Raw genomic sequence first — 13,801 nt, 5'->3', positions numbered from 1 at the left:
ACGAAAACGTATGGAAAGTTTTAACAACCTTTTTTTGTCGTCTTTTTTTCATGTGAAATTCGACAACAATACTATAACATATGGAAAGCTTCAGTAAGCTTTTCTTTGAAGTAGCATTCGCAGAGTTTCATTCACAATAGTAACAAAAGACAGTATATCATTATGCGATTCCATTTTTGTTACAAGCAACTTAAACGTCTTAAAAATGTTTTTAAGCTGTTACTCTAAGCTGAAACAACGGCAGAGTTATGCTAATTGAAATTAGGGTAGGTAAAGGATTAAGGTCAAACGTAATAGGCTGCAAAATTGTTAACATAAGAGAAAAAATAAGTCTCTACTTAACACTATGTTTATATTAACGGATCACAACAGACTGATTTTTATAATCTCAAAATTCGATCCCGTTATAGGGAAAAAGCAATTAATAGCTTTACTGAAAAGTTTTTTCTTGTGCTATCAATATGTATAAAGTTTACAAAATGTACTACTCATAAAAATAACCTCTGTAGAAATAACATACTCTTGTAATTGTATGATATATATTTATTACAAATAGGACTTTTTTTACATAAACTATGTGTATCTTAAACAACCCACTTTTACAAAAGTAAGCAGGCTAATAAATGCATCATGATACACGGAGCGCGTATTTCAAACTGTTCTACCTTTTTCCTATCAAAACAAATGGAGAACGATGCAAACAATATGAATTACATGCGCATGTTTTATGACGAGGATCTAAACTAGTTTGCTTCTCCTAAATGCAACACAAAAAACCGTATAAAATTGGCTTTCGGATGGAAGAGTTACTTAAACGCGTTTTTTTTTTATAAAACTAGACAACTGCACCTGAGAACTGGTCTTCCTTAGGATACACAGAGCGACAAATGATGATATATATATAATGATATTATTATACAAAAACCATTGATTAATGGAATTATATTACTATTAATTTCATTACGAAATTAATTGATGTAGATTCTTATTAAGTATATATATGTATAGATGTTAAGTCTGACAATACAAAATAAATTTTTGGGCGAGTGTGACTTGTATACCGATTCGCGATTAACGCCCTTAATTAGTTTTTTTTTTATTAAAAACGATATACGTCGTGTGCGGTATATTCTTCTAAGAAGAATTCAGCTGGATTTTCTTTCAATAAGTTATAGCTCGTCTTTATCATCTAGATTAACATCGCTGAGATCGATCTCCTCTTCTTGTGGAGGTTCAGCGTCCTTACCATCCCAAGGCGTTGCTTCGATGATGACAGGCAATTGAGCACCTTTCAAGGGCGCAGTGCCACCTCTGCCGTAACTTAGATCTCGTAGGAACTCGTTTATTCCATCATATGAGAAACTACCTTTTAACAAAGAATATTTCATTTTTTTTATGTTAACAGCTGCTAACGCAGGATAGCCAAAACCTCCAATCTCTAATGCATCTTCAATGTGTGGTTGAGCACCAGCTTCAGCCCAGACCCATCTGTACAAAAAGTAAAATAATTAAAATAAATTAAATTAATAGTATTTATGACTCTAAGATTAAATCCAGTATTTAAAAAAAAAAAAAAAATGTTTATGTGAGCTTCCATGATTGTTTGTACGAAAATTATATAGTGTAAGACGATAAGATATAATTCGCAAACCAGTTGTACCTCACCAATTACAGAATTTTGAAGGATTCAAATCCAGAGTAAAAATGTCTGTAATTATCTTTATTTAATAAGTACTAATTGTTTGCGAATTATATCTTATCGCTTTATGAATATATAATTTACAAACTAATAACCGCTGAGACTTACATAGACACTTTATTTGTACTAAAAGTAAAATATTTTGTGAAAATAGTTAACATTGGACGTAATTTATGCGATACGAAAAAATTTGATTATAACTTCTTAGAAAAATTAAATTATGAAAGATCAGTTCATCAATATCCTATCGTTTGACCGACATGCTTTCTTATCTAGTTATAATTTACGTAAAATAAATTTTGCAATAAGAATCGAAAAATAAAAAATACCGGATTGGTTTCAGAATCATGCTCGGTCCACAACCTTGCTTTAAGAGGCCGTAAGTCGTAAGCTGTAAGAAATTGACCACACACACACACACAATCATAGTCAATTATTTTTCTCATATTCAACTGTGATTAGTCAATTTCTTAAGGCTTACGGCTTATGGCCTCTTAAAGGTTGTGAATCGAACATAAAGGATGAAAAAAGGAATAATTACGAATCATTTTAAAAGTAACATATACGTAAATTTAATGCATACCCCCACATCTTCTTCTTATATTTTTCGCCGAGAGTACTTAGAGTTTTCAAGTATCCATTCCTACAATCGGACTGACAGTCCAGAATGTGTGGCAGAACGGAAACCACACAGATCGGCTTGTCTTCGCACGCCGCTCTCAGCTTCTTCTCGGAAGTGATTTGCACCACTTCCGGCGCCGGGATATTCTCGGCTAATTTCTCGAGCGCCCAGTTAACGATATCACCGCTTGTGCGACCGCCGTCATAGTCTTGCATCGAGTCGGCATCCTTCTTGCCCGGTGCGAAGAATTTAATGGTGGGATAGCCTTTGATCTCGTATTTACTTGCCTGCAATATTACGTGCGTTAGACCAAGTGTACCACATCTATCGCATTACAAGAAAATATTAGTAAAGCATGTATCTCACTTTCAATGTGTTTACAGTAGCATCCAGAGCCCCCAGTTTGACTTTGCCCTTTAATTCGGTAGCCGCTGTCGCCCACTCGGGCGCTAGATTCTTGCAATGACCGCACCAAGGAGCGTAGAATTCGACTAGCCACATATCTTCGGAGTTCAAAACAGTCTTGTCGAAGTTCTCGTCTGTCAATTCTATCACATCCTTGGAATCTTTGCTCTGTAAATAGTCAAATAAATACTATTTAATAATTTGCATGCCAGGAAATTCAGAAAATTAACTTTTCTACTTACGTACAAAGTCATGCGCTCTATTTCAATACTCTGCGTAAAAATCCAGAACTAGTCATATTCGAATTGTAATTTACCTTGGATTCACCTCCCGAAGTTTTACCACCTAATGCTCTTCGAACTTTTTGACTGGCAGCATTTAATGCAGCGTCAACAATGCCAGCTGCACTTCTCGGACCGTTGTAGTCTTCCGGCTTTTTGTCAAGTCCAAATATCTTGATTGTTGGGAAACCACGAACGCCGTATTTACTTCCTAGGGATTTGTGTTCATCGGCATTTACCGCACCAACTTTTACAACACCCTGTTACGACAAGTTAAAGATATATGTAACAAATGAGCAAAAAAAGCTATATTTGGTCAGTTAAAGAAAGTCTTGGTGCTTATTATTTTTGTATAAATTTTATTTTTTTCTTTTTAATTCAAATAGAACTGTAAAATTAACACAAAATATTATTAGGCATCAAGACCTGCTTTGACTAAATATCGCCTTCTTTGCTCATTTGTGTTGAATATTTCCTGGTTGATTTATTTAATATTAATTAAAGATATATACATATACGTATATATGTTAACATGTATATCTTTGTGTGTATATATTTATGTAGAAAAATTAAATACAATGAGTCACCTTTAATGCAGTAGCCGCTTTGTCATACTCCGGTGTCAACTGTTGACAGTGTCCACACCATGGTGCATAGAATTCAACCACCCAGATGTGATCACTATTTAATACTAAATTATCAAAATTATTTGGCCTAAGATCAACGACAGCTGAATTGGACGCGTACATGCAGTTCGCTCCAGCGACTAGCAGAAGGACACCTGCAAGGAGAAGAGTATACAAACAAGATGCATGGTTCATAAGAGGACGCGTGTCCAAATTTACGTATTTAAACGCTATTTAAACTACGCGGAGAAGCTACGTGGGAGTAAAGGAGAATAATAACGTTTCTTTCACGGAACGGGTCTCGAGGAGACACTTGTTGCGATGTCGTTCACATAGGACTCCAACGATATCACCCGAATTCGTAGCAATGTCAGGAGCCATCAACGTCGCCGATAACCGGCGTCCTGCACTGATAATTCGGCGAAACGTACGTGACTTACCTAAGAGCCTCGACATTATTCCGTGGATTGTATAAGCGACTCGAGACATTGCATCAGAAGTCATTCACATACGCCGAAAGTCACAGCGAGGTGAACGAGCGCCGCTACACCACCTCCGCACAATGCTCCGACCGCTCTGACGTTCACCCAGATGCGCTGGCGGCATCCCGGCCGCTGACAAGCGACTTTTCGTGGACTATTCTGATTGGCTCGCCGCCGTATTCACGAGTCTTCGATGTATCGCGATGTATCGCGATGTATCGCAAATCTCAAACAAGACGCGTGTCACGCGTGCAGATTTGAACTGCTCGTCGCGTTTTTGTTTCTCTATTTTCGATGTCCGATCGAAAATTTTTTTCGTGAAACTCACGCGAAAAAATCTGAGAAATTCTTTAAAAAGTTATAGAATTAATTTGAAATTCTAAATTCTAAAATTTACATTTCTTAAAAATTCTGAGAAAAATCTTCATTAGAGAATGTACATAGGTTGTAAACTGGTACACAAAAAATGTCATCAAGGTGCTTTGTGAGCATATTTATATTTTCATGATGTTTTAATAACGAAAAGGAATCGGGAGATTATTTAGATTATTCTTTTATCTGAGAAATGTGATAATAGTAAAATTAAAAACAATTGTCACGAATTTTGAAAATTATATTAAAGATATATTTATCATGAAATTTTTTAAAATTATATTAGAGAATATTTAGTATATTTAGATTTCTACTACCTGAGAAAATAGATAAAAATATAATTTAAGAAAAGTTTTGTGTGTGTTACATGTCTTAAAAGTTACATTAAAAAATATAATTCACAGGCTTCTTTATCGACTATAAACTGCATAGTGAATAAAAAAATTTCAAAAATATTGAATTTTAATTTAATTTAAAAAAGCGACATTATATATGTTATTATGTAATAGTTGCAATTTGTATAGTAAATGAGTTGCAAGAAAAAGTAATATAATTCGAACATTACATATATTTATATGATAAATATTTTTGTTAAATAATATATAGAAATAAAAAAATTAATATTTAAGATATTAAATCGTAAAAACAATTTCTCTAATTACAACGCTGTAGAATATAATATTATGTAAATAAAATAACTGATGTTTTTAATTGTTTGAGAATTAAGTGACCGACTGAAATTTAAAATAGAATCGTACAATACGTTGTCTCATGTGTCATTCAAAAGAATTGCGATTTAAGAAAAAAATTACAATTTTTGCTCATCCTCATATTCGTGCTGTATATAATATATTTCTTTCATGTACATTATATCGATGCATCTTCTTTTTACATCTTTATTTCGAGTGTATAATCCTTGCGGTTATAAAAATGCATTTAATTACGAAATGAGTATAAAAATTCATTGGATAAAAAATTTTATCGAGTTATTCAAAGCTCCAGCTTAGGCGATAACAACATTACGAATAAAAAGCGATATTCGTCAGCGGCGTACCTATTTGACTTTAAATATCAATGATTATTGCTGTTATATTCGATCACTTCGAATTTGTTGACCAATTACGACATGCCGTTAGTTTACATATAGATAATCTTTTTTTATTATTAGTATCATTTTCGTCTGCTTCACTCGTTTCAATAAACGTCATAGCGTTGCAAATCATGTAATTACGTTCCAATCGATGAACCTATTTCTGTGCTGTTCTTAATAAAATTTAAAATAATGTAGAAATAAGTTCTTCAAACTTTCTATCAAATCTTGATTTACGTTTCAACGTTACAGGCGTGAAGCAGGCGAAAATTTTGAAATGGAGTAAGGTCACGGTTCGTGTACGACACGAAAGGGAGTGTTACGCTTGTAAATCGGCGGAAAGGAAACGAGGGTCGCTTAAAAAAAGTGAACGCTATTTAGCAGTATATAAGATTTTTCTTCGCGGAAAGGCTGGGAAGAGCCTGAGTGTTCGTTCCTCTCTTTAGCGTCTCGCCCTCGGTGCCTGCGTTGGCTTCTTGTCGTGCATACGCTTGCAAATCGGAATGTGCCGCTCCGCGGCGGACCGATTGAACTTTCTGCCGCAGTGCTCGCACTGGATGTAATCGCTGGTATCGCTGGGCGGCGGTGGTGGCAGATCGCTCAAATTTCCACCTGCCGCCAATTGTGCCTGCGTCTCCCTTGCGTAACGGATCGCGTTGATAAATTCCTCGTGCTTACGTCGCCAGTCCGGTTTAGTCTCTGGCTTCTTCGTTTTCGTCTGAAAACAGTATAAAAAAACGTATAAGCGCTGTTATCTTCTTCGAAGAGAACGAGCTTGGATCGAATCGAGTTTCGATCTTCGCGAAATAAATCGGATAATTCACTGGATTAATTCGTTTTATGTATTAAAATTTGATATTACTGATATTATCAAAAAATTGTAACTTTCAGTCATCGGTTCTTTTCGAAGAAATTCTATTTCTTGATACTGACCTCTCGTTTAGCGAAGCCTTTCTTAACGAAAGGCTCAAGTTCGGTTCCTTTGACTCGGTTCATCACCGGATCAAACTGCTTCCTCTTCTTGGTTGTCGTTTTCATGCAGATCTCTTCGTGATAATCGATTCGATTCTGTGCGAAGCTACGTCCGCACGTTCTACACTTTACCAAGCCCTTCCTGTCATCAATTAATAACGCGAATAATTTTAATAATTAATCTTTACGTTTGTATTATTTAATATTAAGAAATGATACGAAAGTTTTTAAGTTCCTAATTTTTTCTAATTTTTTCTAATAATTTTTTCTATTTTTATAATAGAAATTATATTAAATTCTATAAAAATAACATCATGTTCACATTTCATAACTGTTACTGCTTATCAAAGTAGCATTTCTTCTCTGGCACAAATAGAAATTATAAAGGTTATAATTTTTTAATGATAATTTATATGTATTTTTATTTGACATAAATTATTATTTTCTAATAAAATATACAGGGATTACTGGAAAAACTTACGTGTCGTTAGTTGCATCTTCGTTGAAACTTGACGAGGTTGCAAATTTGCCACTACTGGAAGAAGGTTTTTCTATACTTTTACCTCTATTTTTACCTCCTCCTTTTCCTATTCTTTTCCCTCTTTCACTTTCCATTCTACTTTTCGCACTGGAATCTTGAATATTCGACGATGAGGTCGGCCGGCCTGAAGCACTGGAAGCTGTCTGTTGCTTCTGAGAATAAATAGATTGCATGTATAAATTGAACAAATATGAATTGCATAAAAATATATGGATATATATATTTTATTTCACCATTGAAAAACAAATTATTCAGCCAAAAAGTGAAATAAAAATTTAGGTTACTAAGGTTAACATAATTATACCTTGTATAATGAAACTTAAATTTATTAATTGCCCTCATGAGTTCTTTCTCTCGAATTCAGCAATTAACATGCAAGTTTTCTTCTGATTTTTTGCAATTGGCAGATCATATCTGCCAATTGACTCTGATTGCAATTGTTTGGGAAATAAATTGCACGACCGTGAGAAGATAATGGAAATATGATTAATATTCGTTTTGCGCCGGACTGATGTTCTCATTGCTAATTCATTGAAAATATATAAAATTTAATATTAACATATGTGTGTGTTAATATTAAAGAACGATTTTAGATGTGCGGATTTTAGTTTTGATTTATACAAGAGAGCAACATGAAGTAAGCTATATTTTACGTTATTGTATTTGTAGTGATCAATTTCAACGATACAAAATTTAAAAAATGGATTCTTTCACACAGCACCGCTTGGCCCATGCAATAAAAACAATAAAATAAAAAAACATTCATGTATCGAGTTTTAGTAAAAGAAAAAAAATCACTCTTACGTTGTTAGAAGATTTCTTCATCGGTGATTTTTTCGACATCATGTCGTCTTCTTTCGATGATCGATCGTCGAAGTCGACCATGAAGGCGTTGGATTTCTTCATGGACTCGTTCGGCGAACCGTTTTGGAGAACGACGTCATCAACTGTATCGATCGTTCCGGTTACTTTACTTCCGCTTGAATCCGCACCTTTCGTTGATCTTCTCGAAGGTTTCGCTTCTTGATTCCTCGATTCTGCACGCTGATTCTGTTTTCATGATCACAATTTAACGAATAGTTAATCTGTAGAAAAATTTAATAGCCTATTAACGAATAAAAAAATATTCAAATAAATAAATGAAAGGAAGGGGAATACGATGTTATAAAATTACCTTCATTATGAGGCAATCTTTAATAATTTAATTGATTTAACCCTCCGGCTATTGAATCCTACTTAATTCGAAAAATCTTTGTCAAACAATTCAATTTTCTTACATATTTGTAAAGGATCATTTTTATTAAAATATACTTAATATTTATCCTTTTTTTTTATACAAATTATGTCATTTTGGTTCCTTGAAATTAATTAATATCTTTTAATTAGCATCAATTAAATGGGTTATACAAACCCATTTAATTTACAAATTTTACGTTACAAATTTTGGCATCAGCTTCGGAGGGTTAAGTGATTAGTAATTTTTTAATTATACTCACCGTAGGGGCAACATCAGGACTTTTTGAGGGGGACGAAGGAGTGCTTCCTCTTGTCGTTCGCGTATTTATTTCGCGCTGCTTTGTCGCAGCTAAATCGGGACTCGGGCTCTTCATGATCCTGGATACACAGGATTTAATTTTAGTCAGTCTCGCGGAATCGGCCCTGTTTTTTGCTGCATCGATTGCGGGACTCGATCTCTTCGCATCGACATTCTCTCGCGAGGCCGAACGCTGATTTGCAATCGCTGACCTCGATTCTTCCGTAGCGACTGATTTATTTCGTTCGCTATCGATCAATTTTCGAATATCCTCGATGGACCGCAACGGTTTCACGGAAAACGCAAACGTTTCTTCCGATTCTTTTGTTATGTCGCGATCGAGACTTTTGGAAGATCTTATGTTTGAGACTGTTTTGTCTTTACGAAATCTCAGATTTACGAAAGAACAATTCTCATCTTTCCGCGCTTTTGCGCAACTCGATTTTGGCCGCTCTTCTTGAACCTCTTTCTCTGAATCGGATTCAAACAATCGCCGCTTGCACGCCGGTGATTGAATTTTCGTAGATCTCTGCTTGCTTTCAATGGAACTTCCAACTCTTGTTGGTCTCTTAGAGGAACGAGTCTCCTTTTTGAGAATCCTTAAATCACTTTTATGCGCGGCGTTTTTAGTTTTCAAATTTTTACCAATTGAAGATTTCAGCGTCGGTTTTAAAATCATATGATTCGTTACTTTACGAAAAGGGATTGTCATTCCTTCCGAATCAATTGATTCTTTAACAGTTGTTTTTGAGATGTCCATCGTTTGCAAGGAGATCTCTGGAGATGCTTGGAAGCTCGTCGGACTTGAACATTCAAATTCCGCGTCTATGGAATCAAATCGTCTCAACGCTGATTCCACAGAGTCCATCCTTTCGAGATCTTTTTTATATTTGCCCTCGCATTGAATTTTGGAAAATTCTCTTACGATATTCTTCGGTTCTTCGGTTTTACGTTTTACACTCATTTTATTGAATTCTGCCAATTTATTCGCAACACTCTCGCGTTTGCGGTTTTCGACGGTGTACGTCGAAAATTTGTACGTGGAGCTTTGATCCGTTTTCGCTATGATATTCTGGGATGAGAAAATCTTCGGAGTGTAGATGCCACGAGAAATTTCAGCTGTTTTTCGTAAAGGTGAGACTCGCGGTGAAATCCTAGACTCTAAGTCGTGCCGCCTGCCACATTCTTTCGTCGAAGAAATCATTTTCTTTGAAGTACTCGACTTCATCGGTATCGTTTCGCGAAGGAAAACCCTTTTGTTTGTAATCCGATCAGCGGAGTTTGAGCGAATAATTTTGCCATAATCTTTGCTTTCTTTATTCAAAGCAGTTTTGACTACCGTTTGATACTTTACGCCGATACCAGCGTCAACTTCATCTACCGATACATTTTTATCCTCATTTCCTTCTTTTCCCTGATTATATTTGTCGTCTGTAGACACGTTTCTGTCCTTCACAGCACCCTGCACTAATCGCGCAGATCGTAAGCTTTGCGGTTGATCAAATTTTGTGCGTGCTCCTTTGATCCTCCTCTCCGCGAAGTCGGATAAAATCGGCGAGACTGTATCGGGATATTTTCTTATCTTAGAAAAATCAGGAGATATTATTTTCGGATCAACTCTACTTTCCGCAGAATGATTCTGCATCTGAATCGGAGATCGAGAACTCGCGCGCTGTCGGTCTTCACGTTTCGTGGATTGAGTCGCATTATATTTAGCTTCATTTTTTGTGGATTGTTTTCGCATTTGGGAAGATATTTCACCTGTCCTGTCTCGATTTATGACACGCCGAGAATTTCCGCTCGTAGGACTGAAGCCGAGTTTATTCAAGCTGATGACACTTTCGCTCTCTCGGCCGCTTTGACGACCCATGGATGTTTTTTCAGAGAGACCTCCCTTCGACTTGAAAACGCTTGATTCTAAAATGGACCTTCTCTCTCTACACGGTTTGCGAACGGGATAGGCGATCGAGGTTTTGAATTTCGCTCCACTATTGAACGATTTCGTGTACGTTCCATCAAATTGTCGCTTCGATATTGGACTTGGCGCTTTTTGCAGTTTGTCGCGTTCAATACGATGATCCGTCATAGTAATCTCTTGAATGTCCATGTCAACTTCTGTCGGAGTGATACTTTTGCGAGAAAATTCTGGCGTAGCTCTTTTCCTACCTTCGATAGACGGTGAGCTTGCTGTTTGGACAGGCGAAGTTTTACATCGTTTTTTCGATTGATTACCTCTTGCGGAGATTCGAACATTTGCGTTGCGTTTCGAGGGCGACTGCCGAATCGCGCGTTGTTTTCCATCTTGAGACTTCATAAATTTGCGGACCAGACCTGCTGACTGGAAAATATTATCGAATTCCACACCGTACTTGAGGTTTACGATCGAGCTGGCCGATGTCGCGGAAGTTTCCGAGATTTTCGACGATCTACGAGCTTCTGTAATATTACTGAAAACGTCAGTTTTCTTCAAAGCTTTTTTTACTTCGTGTTTAGCAACTGACGGACTTGAAGTATGTCTATCTTTCATAGAACTATTCTTTTTATCAATCGGAGATTTTACAGGTCGCCTATAAGAAGTATCTGAACTGCGCTGATTTAATAAACTTTTGGTAGAATCTGATCTCGATCTTGATTCTGTCAACATCGTTGTAGCGGATTTTTCAGACACTTTACAAAAAAATTGTGGACTCGTGGAGCGTTTGTTGCGCGTAATTTCAGACAATTTAAATCCATTGTACTTCCGATCGATACTCGTAGTACCGATTGCAGATTGTTCCTTGGTTTTTCCGTTTAACAGTCTTGGAGTTGCACTTCGCTTCAATACTTTTCGATCATATGACGATCTAGGTTCACCAACTTTGCGATCAATGCTCATAGTTGTACCAGATCGTTTGGATTCTCTACGGAAGAACTGCGGACTTACGCTACGTCTTACGAATATTTTTCCATTGGATGTCAATGACTTATATCCATTATTTCTCGGATAAATTCTCGAAGTTTCCACCTTTGTAGCTTCTCTCGAAAAGAATCGCGGACTTGTGTTTCGCTTGCTCCACTCGGACGATTTAGATCCGACAGTTTCTCGATCGGTACTCATAGCTGTTTCTGGTCGTTTGGATTCACGACGGAAATATTGCAGACTCGTGCTTTGTCTTGATGAAGTTCCTCTGTCATCCCATACCGGTGATTTAGATTCACTCGTTTTGCGAGATTGTTCAGATTCACTGAGAAAAAATCGCGGATTCTCGCTTCGTTTCATTATTATTTCATGATTGTATGACGGCGATTTAGATTCCCTAGTTGCACGATCGATACTTATAGTCGTAGCGGATCGTTCGGATTCTTTGCAGAAGAATTGCGGACTGGTGCTTCGCCGTTTTAATATTTTTTCTTCATATAGTGATGATTTAGATGGAGGAGATTGTCGATTGAGACTCGTTTGAATTTTCTTTTGTTGGAAATCGGTCATATCTCGTTTCCTTATTCCTTTGTTCCACTCGGACGATTTGGATTTGATAATTTCTCGATCGGTACTCATAGCTGTTTCGGATCGTTTGGATTCACGACGGAAATATTGCGGACTCGTTCTTTGTCTTGACGAAATTCCTCTGTCATTCCATACCGGTGATTTAGATTCACTTGTTTTGCGAGATTGTTCAGATTCACTGAGAAAGAATCGCGGACTTTTGCTTCGTTTCATTACTATTTCATGATCGTACAACGACGATTTAGATTCGCTAGTTGCACGATCGATGCTCATAGTCGTGGCGGATCGTTCGGATTCTTTGCAAAAAAATTGCGGACTGGTGCTTCGCCTTTTTAATATTTTTTCTTCATATACTGGCGATTTGGATAAAGAAGATTGACGGCCAAGACTTGTACTTGGTTGAGCTTCTTTCTGATCGAAATTGGTATCTCGTTTTGTTGATGTTCCTTCGCTCCATTCGGACAATTTGGATCCAATAGTTTCTCGATCGGTACTCATAGCTGTTTCTGATCGTTTGGATTCAGAGAAATATTGCGAATTCGTGTTTTGTTTTGACGAAATTCCTCCGTCACTCCATAAGGATGATTTAGATTCACTCGTTCTGCGAGATTCATTAAGGAAAAATGGAGTTTTACTTTGTTTTGTTGATACTTGATTTGTTGGTACTTGATAAAATAATGGCGATCCGGATGAATCAGACTTTCGATCGATGCTCATAGTCGTGCCAGATCTTTCGGATTCTCTACAAAAAAACTGCGGACTCACGCTACGTCTTATAAATATTTTTCCGTCAGACGTCAATGACATGTACTCATTACGCCTGGGATAAATTTTCGAAGTGTCTTCCGCCTTTGTAGCTTCTTTTGTTAAGCTTCGCGGACTCGTACGTTGGCCAAGTGTCTCAGTATCTGAACTTTCTCGTCGTCTCGAGCTCATTTTGTCAACTACGCGAGTTCTAGTCGACAGGGAACTGTTTGTATTTTCGAGAATCCTTTGACTGCGCTCTGAAGTCAGGCTACTTCCGCTTCTCGTGCTGGTTGGGGAAGTTCCGGCGACCTCGCTCCATATTCTAAGAACGCACAGTCGAGAAAGCAAATGTAGAACGACTTTGAAGCGGAATCGCTAAAAGTGAGGCGTGCTTTTTCTTATAGCAATCGTCCTTATTTTTGGCCCAGCGCCCAAGCTAATCAGCGCTAGTTGTTTTTGTTTGTAGTGGACGTTGCGCTAGTTATAGTTTTCTCTCAGCCCGATGTTAAATCTGCCCCGCGTGAATTGCGGTTAAATGCGACGCGTACGATGATAATTAAGCTTGGATGGTTTTGTACGTTTCTTCGGATCGGAACAGAGGCACTCGTTTGCATAATTAGATTAATCGAATTAATTACTCTTCTCCGAATGTTCATTTATTCATTTATTCAATACGATTCTGCCAAATTAGTTACCCACCGTCGGTCCTTTTTTTAATATTCGCTCTAGTTTATGGCGATAAGGCGGGGGTTAGATAAACACATATTAGAACAAAAACGATCATGTGATATTATGCTCTTCCTCAGATCTCTTTTTCCTTTTGAACTTTTTGCGAGCACATTTGTTAGCGCAGTATATTTGTAACAGTCGAGGATAGCGATTGCAACTACGTGGCATGTAAATTAATTCTGGCAAGCAGCGGCGATTTGTTAGCGATTGTCGA

At 37.0% G+C, this 13,801-nt stretch overlaps 2 protein-coding genes across 2 annotated transcripts in view; both read right to left on the bottom strand.

The window, feature by feature from the left end:
- Positions 1–819: 819 nt before the first annotated feature.
- CaBP1 (Protein disulfide-isomerase A6 homolog CaBP1) lies at positions 820–4,231 on the bottom strand. The gene is made up of 6 exons (XM_018460368.1): positions 4,074–4,231; positions 3,595–3,788; positions 3,043–3,267; positions 2,688–2,894; positions 2,283–2,608; positions 820–1,488 (listed from the first exon to the last, which is right to left on the bottom strand). The coding sequence occupies exons 1-6, from the start codon at positions 4,135–4,137 to the stop codon at positions 1,170–1,172; spliced, it is 1,335 nt and encodes a 444-aa protein (XP_018315870.1). The 5' UTR covers positions 4,138–4,231; the 3' UTR covers positions 820–1,169.
- Positions 4,232–5,280: 1,049 nt separating this feature from the next.
- The window catches only part of LOC108730625 (uncharacterized), a 35,651-nt gene continuing 27,130 nt past the window's right edge, over positions 5,281–13,801 (bottom strand). Inside the window, exons 6-10 of the mRNA XM_018460429.1 lie at positions 8,587–13,180; positions 7,895–8,140; positions 7,031–7,242; positions 6,511–6,691; positions 5,281–6,295 (exon numbers count right to left, since the gene is read on the bottom strand). Of these exons, the coding sequence (XP_018315931.1) occupies positions 6,020–6,295; positions 6,511–6,691; positions 7,031–7,242; positions 7,895–8,140; positions 8,587–13,180 (5,509 nt within the window). The 3' untranslated portion in view covers positions 5,281–6,019. The remainder of the gene's footprint in view (positions 6,296–6,510; positions 6,692–7,030; positions 7,243–7,894; positions 8,141–8,586; positions 13,181–13,801) is intronic.

Source organism: Mycetomoellerius zeteki, unplaced genomic scaffold, assembly GCF_001594055.1.
Source record: "Mycetomoellerius zeteki isolate Tzet28-1 unplaced genomic scaffold, Tzet1.0 scaffold94, whole genome shotgun sequence".
NCBI classification, from domain to species: domain Eukaryota; kingdom Metazoa; phylum Arthropoda; class Insecta; order Hymenoptera; family Formicidae; genus Mycetomoellerius; species Mycetomoellerius zeteki.
Note: the sequence above shows the minus strand (reverse complement) of the source record. Positions and strands in the feature narration are given on the sequence as shown.